Source organism: Abramis brama, assembly GCF_963993115.1.
Source record: "Abramis brama genome assembly, chromosome: 13".
Classification (NCBI taxonomy): Eukaryota; Metazoa; Chordata; class Actinopteri; order Cypriniformes; family Leuciscidae; genus Abramis; species Abramis brama.
In genome coordinates, this window is record NC_139975.1 from 22,331,282 (window position 1) to 22,344,187 (window position 12,906).

The 12,906-nt window shown below is 36.6% G+C and overlaps 1 protein-coding gene across 1 annotated transcript in view; it reads right to left on the minus strand.

Moving 5' to 3' along the window:
• Nucleotides 1-12,649, minus strand: part of ahnak (AHNAK nucleoprotein) — a 32,043-nt gene extending 19,394 nt beyond the window's left edge. The window contains exons 1-4 of the mRNA XM_084133161.1: nucleotides 12,367-12,649; nucleotides 890-951; nucleotides 448-604; nucleotides 20-222 (exon numbers count right to left, since the gene is read on the minus strand). Coding sequence (XP_083989287.1) covers nucleotides 20-222; nucleotides 448-604 — 360 coding nt within the window. The 5' untranslated portion in view covers nucleotides 890-951; nucleotides 12,367-12,649. The remainder of the gene's footprint in view (nucleotides 1-19; nucleotides 223-447; nucleotides 605-889; nucleotides 952-12,366) is intronic.
• Between the last annotated feature and the right edge of the window lie 257 nt (nucleotides 12,650-12,906).

A 12,906-nucleotide genomic window follows, 5' to 3' on the forward strand; every position in this document is an offset into this window, starting at 1 on the left:
ACAACTGAAGTCACATTACCAGGAGAATGTCTGAACTAGAGCCTCCTAACCCTCCACGTCCTTCCCACGACAATGTTCCCATTGGAGAGCGGCAAGGTGACTTGTCAGTCTTGTTTTGTAATTTTAGTCCAACCTTATGTCGGTTTAGAGTCTTCAGTAGCTCAGCTGTTTCTTCTGAGCTCATGTTGTCAAAGTAAATGGTGGCCCCCACAATTTGGTCACCTGTTACAAAGGGCAGTACATGGAAAGTTCAAACTAAACAATATGTAAATTGTATTTGGAAGAACTACAAGAGCATTAGCTCACAGACAATAGCTCAACACCAAAAAAGGGAATGCTGCTCAAATGTTGCTCTAAGTATCAAACATTCTAGAAATATTAGAAAATAAGATTTTCTAAATGTTTGCACAATATATCAGAGCATGCAGGGTTATTTTAACTACATACCTTCATATACATTTCCAGTATGAGCAGAAGGGGACTCTTCTTTCACCTCCGTGACAAAAATCTCTCCTTGACCTTTTTGTTCTATGGTGAGCCCATGCTTATCAGGGCCCATCCACTGTGGGTAAAGCACTTCCCTTGTTTCCTGCTCGTCAGCCATCTTTAAAAAAAACAAAAACAAATAATAAATAAATAAAATGAGAAAACATTACACAATAAAACAGAGTAGAACTGTTATAATACAATACAAAATATACTAGGTATATGTTGTCTAATGTGTAGTTTTGATTGAGTTAATAGGCTAAAGTTTTGATTGAGAGATAAATGATCACAAGCAATCATCTAAAAATGTTATACAAAACTTTTTCACCAATTGCTATGCTGTAAATTACATGTAGCTATTAACATCACATAGCTATAACATGTATCTATTCATTCAGTATACCTCTAAATGTGTTGCTTCTTCGCCTGCCCCCTAGTGTGGACCGTGTCAGCACTTGTTCTTTCCTTAATACACACACAAAAACAACAACTGTAAATGAGGATCAATCTGTGACCACTAGATGGCAATACAATCTCCAACAAAAAGTTGATTAAACAAGCATGATTTCTCTATGGGAACTTAGCACATATTTCTAGTTTGAACAGACTATCTGTATCCCTTGTATTTCTTCAGCATTGACACAAAGCACTCAACAGCATAAAACACTTCACAACAAGAGCAATAACTTCTTATGTATTGCAAATAAGCCAAACGCTACAGTCACTAAATGTATTAGGCTCAGTTTAGTATACAGCTTAAACATATTTAAAACCATCTGATATCCTTAAAATGAATATCAAACAGTAGCTTGCAGAGCAGGGTGGTTTTTACTTGATGAGCATTGCTTAACATGGAGTTATTTAGCTGACATGTGGGCCTGGCATTCCAGCTTTCAAAACAATAAGTTATTTGTTTTAGAGATATTCACCCCCTCACAATCATCCACACTACAATTACACAGGACCTTTTGGATATGAAAACACCTACTTGCATATTTCACTAAACATTTTCAAATAAAGTTATTTTAATTATAAATTATATACTTGATACAGTGGCACTGAATTTATTTTCTTGTATGATCTCAGAATAACTGTATGTAATAGCAGTAACATAATATAAATATAAAATAACATAACAGCTACAAAATATCTAATTAGATCCAGCATTTTTAAATCTCTAGAATCTGAGGAAATAATGAGAAACTGAGCATATGCTGAAAGAGAAAAAAAAAAGTGCATAGCCATAAGCCATTAGCAGCACGTTGCTTAAATCAAAAGGGAAAAAAAATAATTGTTGTAGCAAAAGCCAAGTCAAATCTGTAGACTAAAACAGAAAGAAGCTTTGTCTCATGTGATCATGAATTTGGTGGGATCATGTATGAGAGTTATTCAAGTAACCTGAATGCTCCCTTGAAAATAGTAAGTATACCCACTTCTGAAAAAAGCCTGACCCTGACCTTAGTGGATTACTGAAGGAATGTACACTCAAAATAAAATGTGTGAATACAATGCTTAAAAATATTGAAGGCTAGTGTGAAACTCAACTATTCATGAAACTGAGCAATGATAGATAAAGTTAATTATATAAATTGAAATATATTTACTCTTTCAGCAATGGTCAAGGAACTGCAAAGGTTTATGGTTATTCAAGAATTAAATAAACAAATCATAGTTAAAGTTGTTGCTTATTCTACATTTTAGTCTGTGTCTATATTAGTTTTAAGTTCATCTGTAAGTAAGAAAAGTATATACTCTTAGATCATGTTTAATGTTATATATTCTTAAATAAGAAAGTAATTCTAAAAGTTGATAATTCACCTTTATAAGATATATGCTTTAAAAATGTACAGTCTCTCTTCTGGGAATAGGGACTCTAAAAAGATTCATCATAATGGACCGGAGAAATTCTGTTTACTTTCTAGAATGAGAACATTCCCTCCCCCTTATTATAAATAACACTTGCCTCCCACTAAATATGGGGAGAAAGAGGCCTGGTTTTGAGTCCATGTTGACCATTGTTCTCCAGGCAAGACAGGGCAGGACAGTACAGAAAAGATAATTTGAGAGATTCAATCTGGTTTCCTCGATACCACAGCACAGACCACAAAACATTTGTGACCCATTTGAATTGTACATAAAATATTCTACTTATGCTAAAGGACCATCAAAGAGGCGGACAAATATTAAGGGGATAGACAGCCTCAACATTATAAACAACACTGAAGAGAAAAAAAAACACTGTGCCATGCAATGAAAGATTACAAGGCTTGTATATTAGATTTTATTATGTGACTGTCACAGGTTGTTAAAGTACAAATTCTTAAAAAAAATTAAATAAACAATTGTCATCGCATCACACATGCAACAGCATAATGCACAATATTTGCACTTAATAGATATCAGAACTCTCTGCACTGTAAAAAAAAAAAAAACATTGCTGCCTTAAATTTAGTATACAATCAACTTGGATGTTTAAGTCATTTCAACTTAAATTACATCAAACTGACTTGAGTCTGACTTTTAAAAAAATTGAGTTGAATCTTGTATAACTTATCAAAATAAGTTAAGCAATTTCAACTTTTTTAAAACAACAAACAAACAGTAAAAACAATGTAAAAACACATGTTGTCATACCTTATTGATCAGATAATTTTTTACAGTGTGCATGCAATTTCAGTAAAACAAAGTCCACAGTGGGAGAAATGTAAAGCATGAGAAACCAAAGCCAGGAAAAAATCCTTATTATTGTTGGCTAAAGCCAGTATTTATGAAAGGAGAAGGGGAAAACCTACAGTGCTGTGTACCCAAGAACTCCCTAGCAAGCACCACAAAAGCTTATTATTTCACTCCCAACTAGTTATACGTTCTGCCTCTTAAAGGGATAGTTCACCCAAAAAGGAAAATGCTGTCATCACCCTCAAGTTGTTGAAACCTGCATGAGTTTATTTCTTCTGCTGAACACAAAAGAAGATGTTTTAAAGAACGTTGGTAAACAGATAGTTTGATGGTAGCCATCCACTTCCATAGTTTATTTTTTTCCTACTATGGAAGCCAATGGCTAACATCAACTCTTTGGTTACCTATCCCTTTAACATGATGCCACACCCAGCACTTAATCTTGTACGACCGATTTATACATGTTCCACTTCCTTCACTCTTTTTTTAAAACTATATGATCTAAAGTGCTATTGTGCAGCAATTGTTCTCACAGCTCTGACAGATTCCTCGTAATGCATCTCAGGAGGAGCAAACTCTGTGAATGGGAAAAAGGCACATCTGCACATCCATGTCTGAAATGTGGAACAATCAGAGGCAACAGTGGCACATAACATGCCACTAAACCAGTGTATAATACATTATTTGTGCCCCAGCAGGCACATCTCAAACGACCATATGTGATTGTGAGGCAACCTTTAGCTTTCACAAGAGTATAAACCATGACACTACTAGAGCATTATTTGGAGAGTATCTGCTTAAAGTTCGGCTCTCACCCAGCATATCATATGATCTGATATGATCCATGTAAGCAGATACTTCATAATACCGCAAGTGTTTGTGCAACCATAAGACTTCAGCAATGACATAGAACACATCTGTGTTAACTGTTGAGTTGTAATGAGGACCTAAAGGACCCAAGCTTTGAGGTCTAGCAACAAAGAGCAACTTACTATACTATAGTGTGTAAGACACTGAAACAAAACAAGCAAAAAGGAAACCCCTGGATTTTAACAGTTTTAAAAAGTGACTTAGTAGATTTGAAAAGAAACAGCTTGGCCCATGAATCCTAATTAGTTGACATAACGTACACCAAGTAGTTATTGTTGAAAGGCAAGTAGGCGTTACCGCTTTCATTCTGATTAGCAGAAGCTTCTAGCTGGTCTTATACAGTAGCTGATGTTTTATACACGTTATAAGCCAACCCCACTTTACACTCAGAGTACCTCCTGAGATGGTCTGACTGCACTAGGAGCATTCACACCAAAGACATCTGAACAAATGAACATGGATATTGAAGTTTTTTTCTTCTATTCATTAAGATATAATCAAATATGTTTTTTCAAGAAAGCATCTTTTGCAGCATTGAGGAAAACCAGTGTCTTGACAAACTAGACTGTAGAAATAGGAAAGAGCACCTCTTAACGGCTGGTCTGCCTACATTGAGAGAAGACAAACGTGCAGAAGGAGTGTCATACTTCTCACAGTAGGAAGGGTTGTGCAACCCTCAAGGTGGAATTTATGATTAACAATAAAATGAGTGCAAGTCTTAATTCTAAAATAATTTTAAGATCTAAAAAGTTGAATGGATTTAGTTATTGACATCATTTAGAATGCACCTACTCAGGTTTGACAGGTTTAAGTGCACTGTAATAATTCTATTTAGCATTAACATTCCAAACAAATTGATCAAATAAAACCTTGCAAAAATGTAATTTAACTCCGGGAGGATAAGGGAACCTACTGAATTGCCGAGGCTAAAGCTCAAACTCTCTCGTGTTCCGTTATATTCTGAAAGAAAGCAATGTATTTTCCAAATATTTCCATGCATCAAACTGTCAGACCAATCTAAAACGGTCAATTACAAAATGTACATTCAGTGGAAAAGGAATAAAACAACCACCACCCTGAAATCTTAAGTGAAAAGCTCTTAATATAAATAGTTCAGTTTACATGGTTTCGAGACCTTAAGCTAGTGAATCAGGCAGGCTTCATTTCCCTTTTCCTTAAAAAATGCAGCCCCACCCTAGTTGGTTTTATACTTTGCTTTGCCCTAAGAGGGCGACAGTGACTGAAACAGTTGCAATATGAGCACACAACACGAGTTTTCCTTTGCAAGACAGGAGCTTAAGTGTCTGCACAAGCTTAAATATTTCCTCTGGATGTTTCTGTTTAATAATTGTCTGAATAGTTTTTGCCTAGGCAGAAACACACAATTAGCTTTGTGTTTAAATTCCAAGTTTGATAAGTAGCTATTGTTAAATACAATTACCAACATCACACCCTCAAAATAAACTCATCCTCACATGACTGCAAATCCACCCTGTGCTCTAAACACTGGGAATCTGTTTGAGCAGCGACAGCGAAATTGCACGTCATTCTCAGATTTTACTGTGTTTAATTAAATGACAATTTCAGTTGTCTAAAATTAAAAACGTATATATCAGTAAGTTAAATTCTCACACTGTCACCTAGGCCTTTGTTTGCATCGTTGATGTCACGAAGTAATTCAAGATGACTGTAAACTAAAACCAAGTGACATGTAGCAAGCCATTCATAGTAACCATGCCAATGCCATGAAACTGTCACTTGCCACAAGGAAAATTAAAGTTCATGTAACTTTCTCACAGGAAAGCAAACATCACGTGCAAATCCTCATTTGATCGCCTAAAAGCTTCACTAGTCACATGGTATGGTCGAAGACACTGGAGACTAAACTACGCAGTCATTTCACTCATTTAATTTCACAGAAACCAAATTATCAAACATCATTATCCACTCTTATCTTACATGAAGAAGAAAAAAAAAAAAAAAAAAGAGGTAGGGGGATCAGTAGTTTTTCATTTAATTTAATGAAAAGGTTTAGATGGCCAATTCATGTGGGAAACAACTCCTCTGTCAAGTAGTTCAATATTTGCTCCACTCAGTATTTGCATTTAAATAATGCAACTCTCTAATTAACCAAAACTGATAAGTGTCAATTGTTTGATCTCATGCAAGGCTTTAATCAAGGCTGAATCAAATGACTTCTTACAAAACAACAAATAAAATACTCCCTCAACTCAGAGAGGCATTATCAAGGACACAAACTACTGAGTTTGTGTATGCAAGAGCCATAAGCTGTTATATACAATATTTAAATCTTTAAAGTGTTGAATTGTCCTTCATGCTTTGAAGCTGTCCCGTGGCTTCCAGTCCAATTTAGCATTCCCTTTTGATAATTTCTGCATGGAGGAGGATGAGGACAAAGAGATATCTGTTTTAAGCCTTTTAGTCTAGGCTAGAGAAATGTTGGGAATTTGTTTCGTTAGATAAACATGTCTTTCAGACCTTTAAAGCAAGACAAGATGCATGTCCGTTTCTGTGAACACTATAAGAGAGATCAATTAAATGTGTTTTTTTTAAGCCTTATGACTGAAGTCGGATCACAGATGTGGTTGCTTTCGTCTACAGCAGAAAAGCATGAAAAGACTTCATGTAACACTAGCACTGCAAACAAATGCTGGATTCAGCACAGACAGGTACATGCTTGCGTGGACCTGCCCTGATATCAATTCTCCTCTGAACAATTCCACTGTTATTGACTCTGCTAGAAAACAACTGTTAACAGCAAAAGTGTTCATTTAAAGCGGCCCCAAGAAAATGGTATATTTACCCTAACTTATAATCAAAGTACTTCTCTGTCCCACTGAAAAAAGAATGGACAAAACTTTGCTCTAAACATTTACAAAAGCAATCACTCGATGAGGAGTTTGTACAATACGTCCTGAAAATGAGCTGCTATTCTGAAGGGGTCGAATCAGTATGAACGAAAACGCATTGCGTTTTCTCTTTGCCAGCTCTAACTTCTTTGTCTATTATTTGGAAACCAATGCTAGAACTTATCACTACCCTGTCGTTTCATTAACGGATGGTTATTTCTGAGCTGTGACTGAAATAGTCATAGGCTCGCTGTGATAAAGGCCAGTCTGGACGGGGCTGTCACACTGTTTGCAAAGAACAACATTTGGCAGAGCAGCTGTGTACACTCAAACGGGTGACATCTACTAACCCTGCACTTAGTTGTATCAAGTTTGCTGTCACCTCGGTAAAGGTGGAGCTGGCCGAACAAAACCACAGGTTTCAAACAAGCTCACTAATAATTTTTACTAACAAAGTTTTGCACGTACTGAATTTAAAAGAATCCCATCTAGCTTTAAAAAGTTTTGCAAGCACACAATTTCACGGAATAAATATCCTTACATAAAGTTGCTATTGTCGTGCATGAGAAAGACTGGTACTAGTACAAAACGCGACCATAATCACAGGTCTAAGATGTGTCAGACGACACCGCAATGCTTCCATCTGGCAGAGGTCGTTTGGCAACAACTGTGCAAATCTAAAAAGAGCAGACTTTATAGCACAACACAGGCGGCAAACGTTGCAAATCCAAAGCTGGGGACACGCCCTTCGCACAATAAGAGAGAAACTACACGCACACCATCTCTCGAGCCCGCACATAGCGCACAGAGAGCTGAGAGCCCCACCCAGGCCTCCAGTCACACGCATTCCTTGATAGAGCCGTCAGGCCAACTGGAAGAGAGCCCAGCCTCTCCTGCAGTGACTAACTCCAAAGCAATGTCCTACTCTCTACCCAACCACTTAACTCACCCAGTGGGTCTGAGCTGGGTACAAAAACAGGGTACTCTTTCAAAGTTTCCACTTACTAACACCCAATAAAGCATGGAAACCTGATCCTTTTCTTATTTCATTAAAGGAAAGAAGCCAGCCGATTTCCAAATGTATAAAGACTAACAGAAGCCCCTCATGACACTGATTAATGCACAGCAAAAGAAGTCATAAAATGATTGTCTGCATCGTTTAAAAGGTCTTAGTGGTCCAATGTAAATGTGGATTTATAGTTGTGCAATAGCTCACATTTGTAAAGGTTCAGCAATGCAGAGGGGTAGATAAGTGATAGAATTGTTGGGAAACAACCAAACCACTAATTATAGAAAAGCCACTGCTAGGGTTTAATGCCACACTTTTTCCATTAAAGTGTTGCAATGTATAATAACCGACGCACACACATACAGTCAGCCATTACACAATGTAATAACATAAATTGTGGCCTTTGGCTTTGCTTACATGAGATGCTTGGTTACTTGGCTCTTTAGCAGACACGTTTTTCCAAAGCAAATTACAGGATACTTTTTATTGTAACAAGTAGAAGTCATATTTCTCCATTAAATGCTCATCATTCATTTTCCTTGCAAGAGGCAGGCAATTTTGACAAAGCAAGAGCTCATACATAAAAAGGGATAACTACAATTTGGTTCAAAATTCAACTTTTACTTCCACATGGACTCAATTCAAACCCACAAAGTGACCAAACTCTCGTGCAGAGACATACGCTTTCAATATTATTGTGGAAATATCAACTATTTAGAGGAACAAACAGGAATCAAAAAGTGTAGAATTACACTAAATAAATCTTGATTAATTAAATGTTAGAGAAACATTTACATAATTCAGATACATGTATATTAGCTAAAGGCTGTCAGTATTCACATTGAGTCACGTTTTTTGTCTATCCTGACATGTTTGTTTATCCTGTTAACAAGGCTTTTCAAACGGAGTCAAAGGATATGAGTCAGCAATCAAATACATAGTGATGACTGATGGGAAGGTGGTTCGCTTACCAGCTACCATCAGATGGTTTTATAGTTAGGTCTGAAACAGCACTGCCAAGTGTTTTGTAGAAGTGAAAAGGCATGTGGTTTGAAACATCTAAATTAGTCAGATCTTAACTCTTACCTACAATTCAACTAGAAACGAACTTGTAAACTGCACCTAGAATGATCTAACCTCTGCTGCGTCTCCTTGTGCTGTTATAAACAAGTAGATGTGCATACCTACATTACTGAAATGGTGTGATGTAGTTCGAGCTGTAGTCAAACGTTAAGTCTACGTCAATAAATGCAGATCATCAAATCACTTTAAAGAATACTTTCGAATGCATTAGAACTATTAAAATATGGCCTCAATGTTGTTTGCCATATAAAATACTTTTTCCAAATAAGCGTGCAACTTTGAAACAATATCGTCACAAGCAGCCGTGTGTAGTGTCACTGCAGTGTATATCTTTGCTGTTATTCATTGATATGGAATATTATTTGGTCATTTTACATTTACTTAAAACATACTTGAAGCATATTGTAATCAAATGATAGAATATCACCTGAACAAAATAAACAGTGGCATTTAACTATATAGGTACTAGTAGTTACCAGTAAACACTATCACTAATTGCACTAATTTGCCCTTGTTCAATTAAAATACACAAACTAAAATCAATATTAAACCCATTATGTCAATCAGCAATGTGTGGCTACCAGGAAATAATTGCTACATGTCATGCAAGTAAGTGCATTTACTTGTTACCCCAGTAAATTACGGTTTAAGCGTATGAAGCACACCATTTTTAAAAGTATCTGTTTCTGAAAACAACAGGACTCACACATAATTGAAGCATTAATGTCAGACCAAAATGGCCAGCCTTGGAAATTGAAGCTTATAAACTATAAACAGACTAACCATCCTACTGTCATGTGATCCTAAACCTTAATCAAATGCAGACCGTATCTTCTATTTCAAGCACAACAGCAAATGTAATCTAGTAATCCAACTGGATTGCAGAAGTACAATGGAAGTATAGTCTATCATGTGTTGTAGAAAAAGAAAATTCATATGATGACCAAAATGACAATAATAATAAAAAAGTATAATAAATATAATATTAATTTTAACATTGTGTTAAACAATTCACAGAAGATAAAAAAAAAAAAATCATAAGGCAGTAAATGGGATCAATTGGAAATGCCAAAATTTATTATAATAATAAAAGTAAACCATTCATGTGAAATCTCTTGATACTAAAAAACTACATACGGGCTAAATCTTGAGAATCTGCCCTTAAGGCATATGTGCAGAAGACTATGTGTTACTAAATTGTGAAATATGAATGCCTGACTCTGACTCAGATCCATATTGGCAAAGCCATAATGTATTGTCCAACTTTGTTTTAGCTTCGAGCCAGTATTTCTCAACCATGGAATGATGATAACTCCAGGGTCTGTCTGAACAGGAAGACGTGTACCAAGATAATGCAACAAAGTCTTCAGCTCAGACTTCATACTTCAAAACTCTTCAAATGATCCCTACATCCTGTAAGGTATTATCTACGAAATCAAGTGTGCTGACAACTTATCTGTGATGGATAATCACATATTCACGGAGTTGACTTCTTTCATTCGGTATGAAAACATGAAGATTCAAGATGTGAGAAAACAAACAAATAAGAGAATGAAACATTCCGTTACGAAGCCTGTCACTCCTCCCTTGGCGTTTCCATCGCAAGTCCTCGACAAGCCTTTAAGGAAACGACAAAGGAAGTGTGCACAAGTCCAGACTCTTTCCGTTTTCACACTGGAATAGAAGGGCCTATGAAGCACACCCTAATCTGACCTATCAACACAGAGGAGGAGAAAGTTGTGCCTCCACTGTAAGGGACAATCACGCATCAGATAAAGACACAGGCCACCAAACATTGTTTCTACTCAACATTCAAATCCTATATCATTCAAGATAAGCAAGAAGCTCACTGTTCTGTTTTAAACCAAACACTTTGTAACCTTCAAATACAACCAAGGTTGAAACGACACTCTTAGAAAACTTAACATCGGACTCCAAAGACATACCCTTGCACAGCCGAATTTTTCTAGTTTATGACAAAATTGACTAAAATTATAACAATTTCACTAAAGTTGCTTCATTACAGCTTTAATATAGTACAGTACTACTGGTTGACTGCTTTAGTCTGCTATGGAGTCATCTGTTCTGACAAAACAGGAGAAAGTTTGGGTGTGGCAGGAGAAGGGGGATGGGCTCCAAATGTGAAAAATCTGCTTCTGGACATTTTTAAAAGATATCTTAAATCAGATAAACTGAAAGACAGATTTTTGATGTCAACATTCCATGGATATCTACAAACTCTCAGCACTGGTTTGCAACACTCCCCTTTATGTCAATCTCACTCTCTTTTATCTATTCCTCTATTCTTTTAATTTGTTATAAGAAACCTTCAGTGATCCTACTGAAAAACAGCTCCATAACTTAAAGTCATGGCGCAGTCGGGTGTGAATAAAACACCTTATTCTTTCTCCTGCATAGCAAGCCTTACTTTCCCCCTCTGTGCTTCAAACCTGGTTTCAATTAGTAAGTCTTTCCAAACCACTACATTCCATTACCCCCTCCTCCCCCCCTCTTACTCACTGCCCACACCCTGGCCAGGGCTCCAGGTTAAGAAAATCAAGGCAAAACAGGACAGAATTCCCAAACTAAATTTAAAACATTCACACTAAGGATATTAAGAATATTTAAAACAAATTAAAACTCCATCTAAAAAAAAAAAAAATAAGCACAAAAAGATGAGAAAACGATTCATCCACAGTGCAGAATATGTGCTGACGTTGACCAAAAATCTTGAGCTATGACCAGATTTGGTATGGCAGGATAATACTCGTTTCAAGAGGAAAGATACAAATTCTATGGAAGTGTGAAACGACTTTGTGTTACTGTATACAAATGCATTTCTGAGGGAGGGGGGAAATGATAATAGAGCATATAGCTTTCTTTTAAACTTTTTTTATTTTGTTTTTCAGCGTGGGCAAAGTCAGAGACAACAACCTTCTTATCCACGTTGCACTCTTTGGGTGTATCTTTTGCATGACATGCAAAAACCCAGAATATTTGCCTTAATTATAAATCCTTTTTTCTTCTGAATGATTTAGCAGGTCGAGTTTAACTAAATAAACGCTGAATTCTGAACAAACTTTAGTAATGTTAGGAGAAAAAAATAACGTGCGCAACAGATGACAATTGAGCAGATACACACCCACCCTCTTCATATTCAACAATACAGATGATACGTTTTATGACACATAAGATTTTATGACATATAATAGACTTTCTAAGAACCAAATAAGCAAATATATAGCGTTTTCCGGCATAATTAAGAATATTATAAGTTCACAGACAGTCTCTGGAAAACTACTTTAAATGCAACGTGAGCGTCGCACACCAGAACTGCATAACTCATTAACCTCAGGAGATACACAAACATACCTGGAACCTTCAACACCTTTGCTCTGGCATCCTCCGCGGTCCACAGCTTTCTGCCACAGCCCAGAAAAAGTTTTCCACCACGCTTTCCAAGCTAAACTTTGACGTATTCGTGTACTCTCTTTCTTTCTCGAGGCTTGAAGCCTCGCTTTATTATTTTCTTATTTTTGTTAGTTACTTCTCTCTCTTCCTCTCACTTTAATGCTATTTCTTTTCCTCAGTCTGCTTGTAACTCCGGGCTATGGAGAATGGCAGAGTTTGGGCTAGGACTGTGGAGTTCTTCACTGGAGAAGAGGGCGGGTGTAATGGTGTAGTAGGGGAGTGGACCCTCCTAATTTTAGTCCAGCCCACCTACTGTTTGAGTGACATGCAGGTTTAACGCAGCGATAAAGCGCGTGAATGTGGATTGGAATCAGATTTAAACTGTATTCTTAGGACAAGAGTCAGACTCGTTTTAATTATCAGGCTGGTGCAAGTTGGCACATCTTTATTGAGGCAATTTGTTAAATGTTTTAAACATTGTAGGCCTAATTAACATATAGG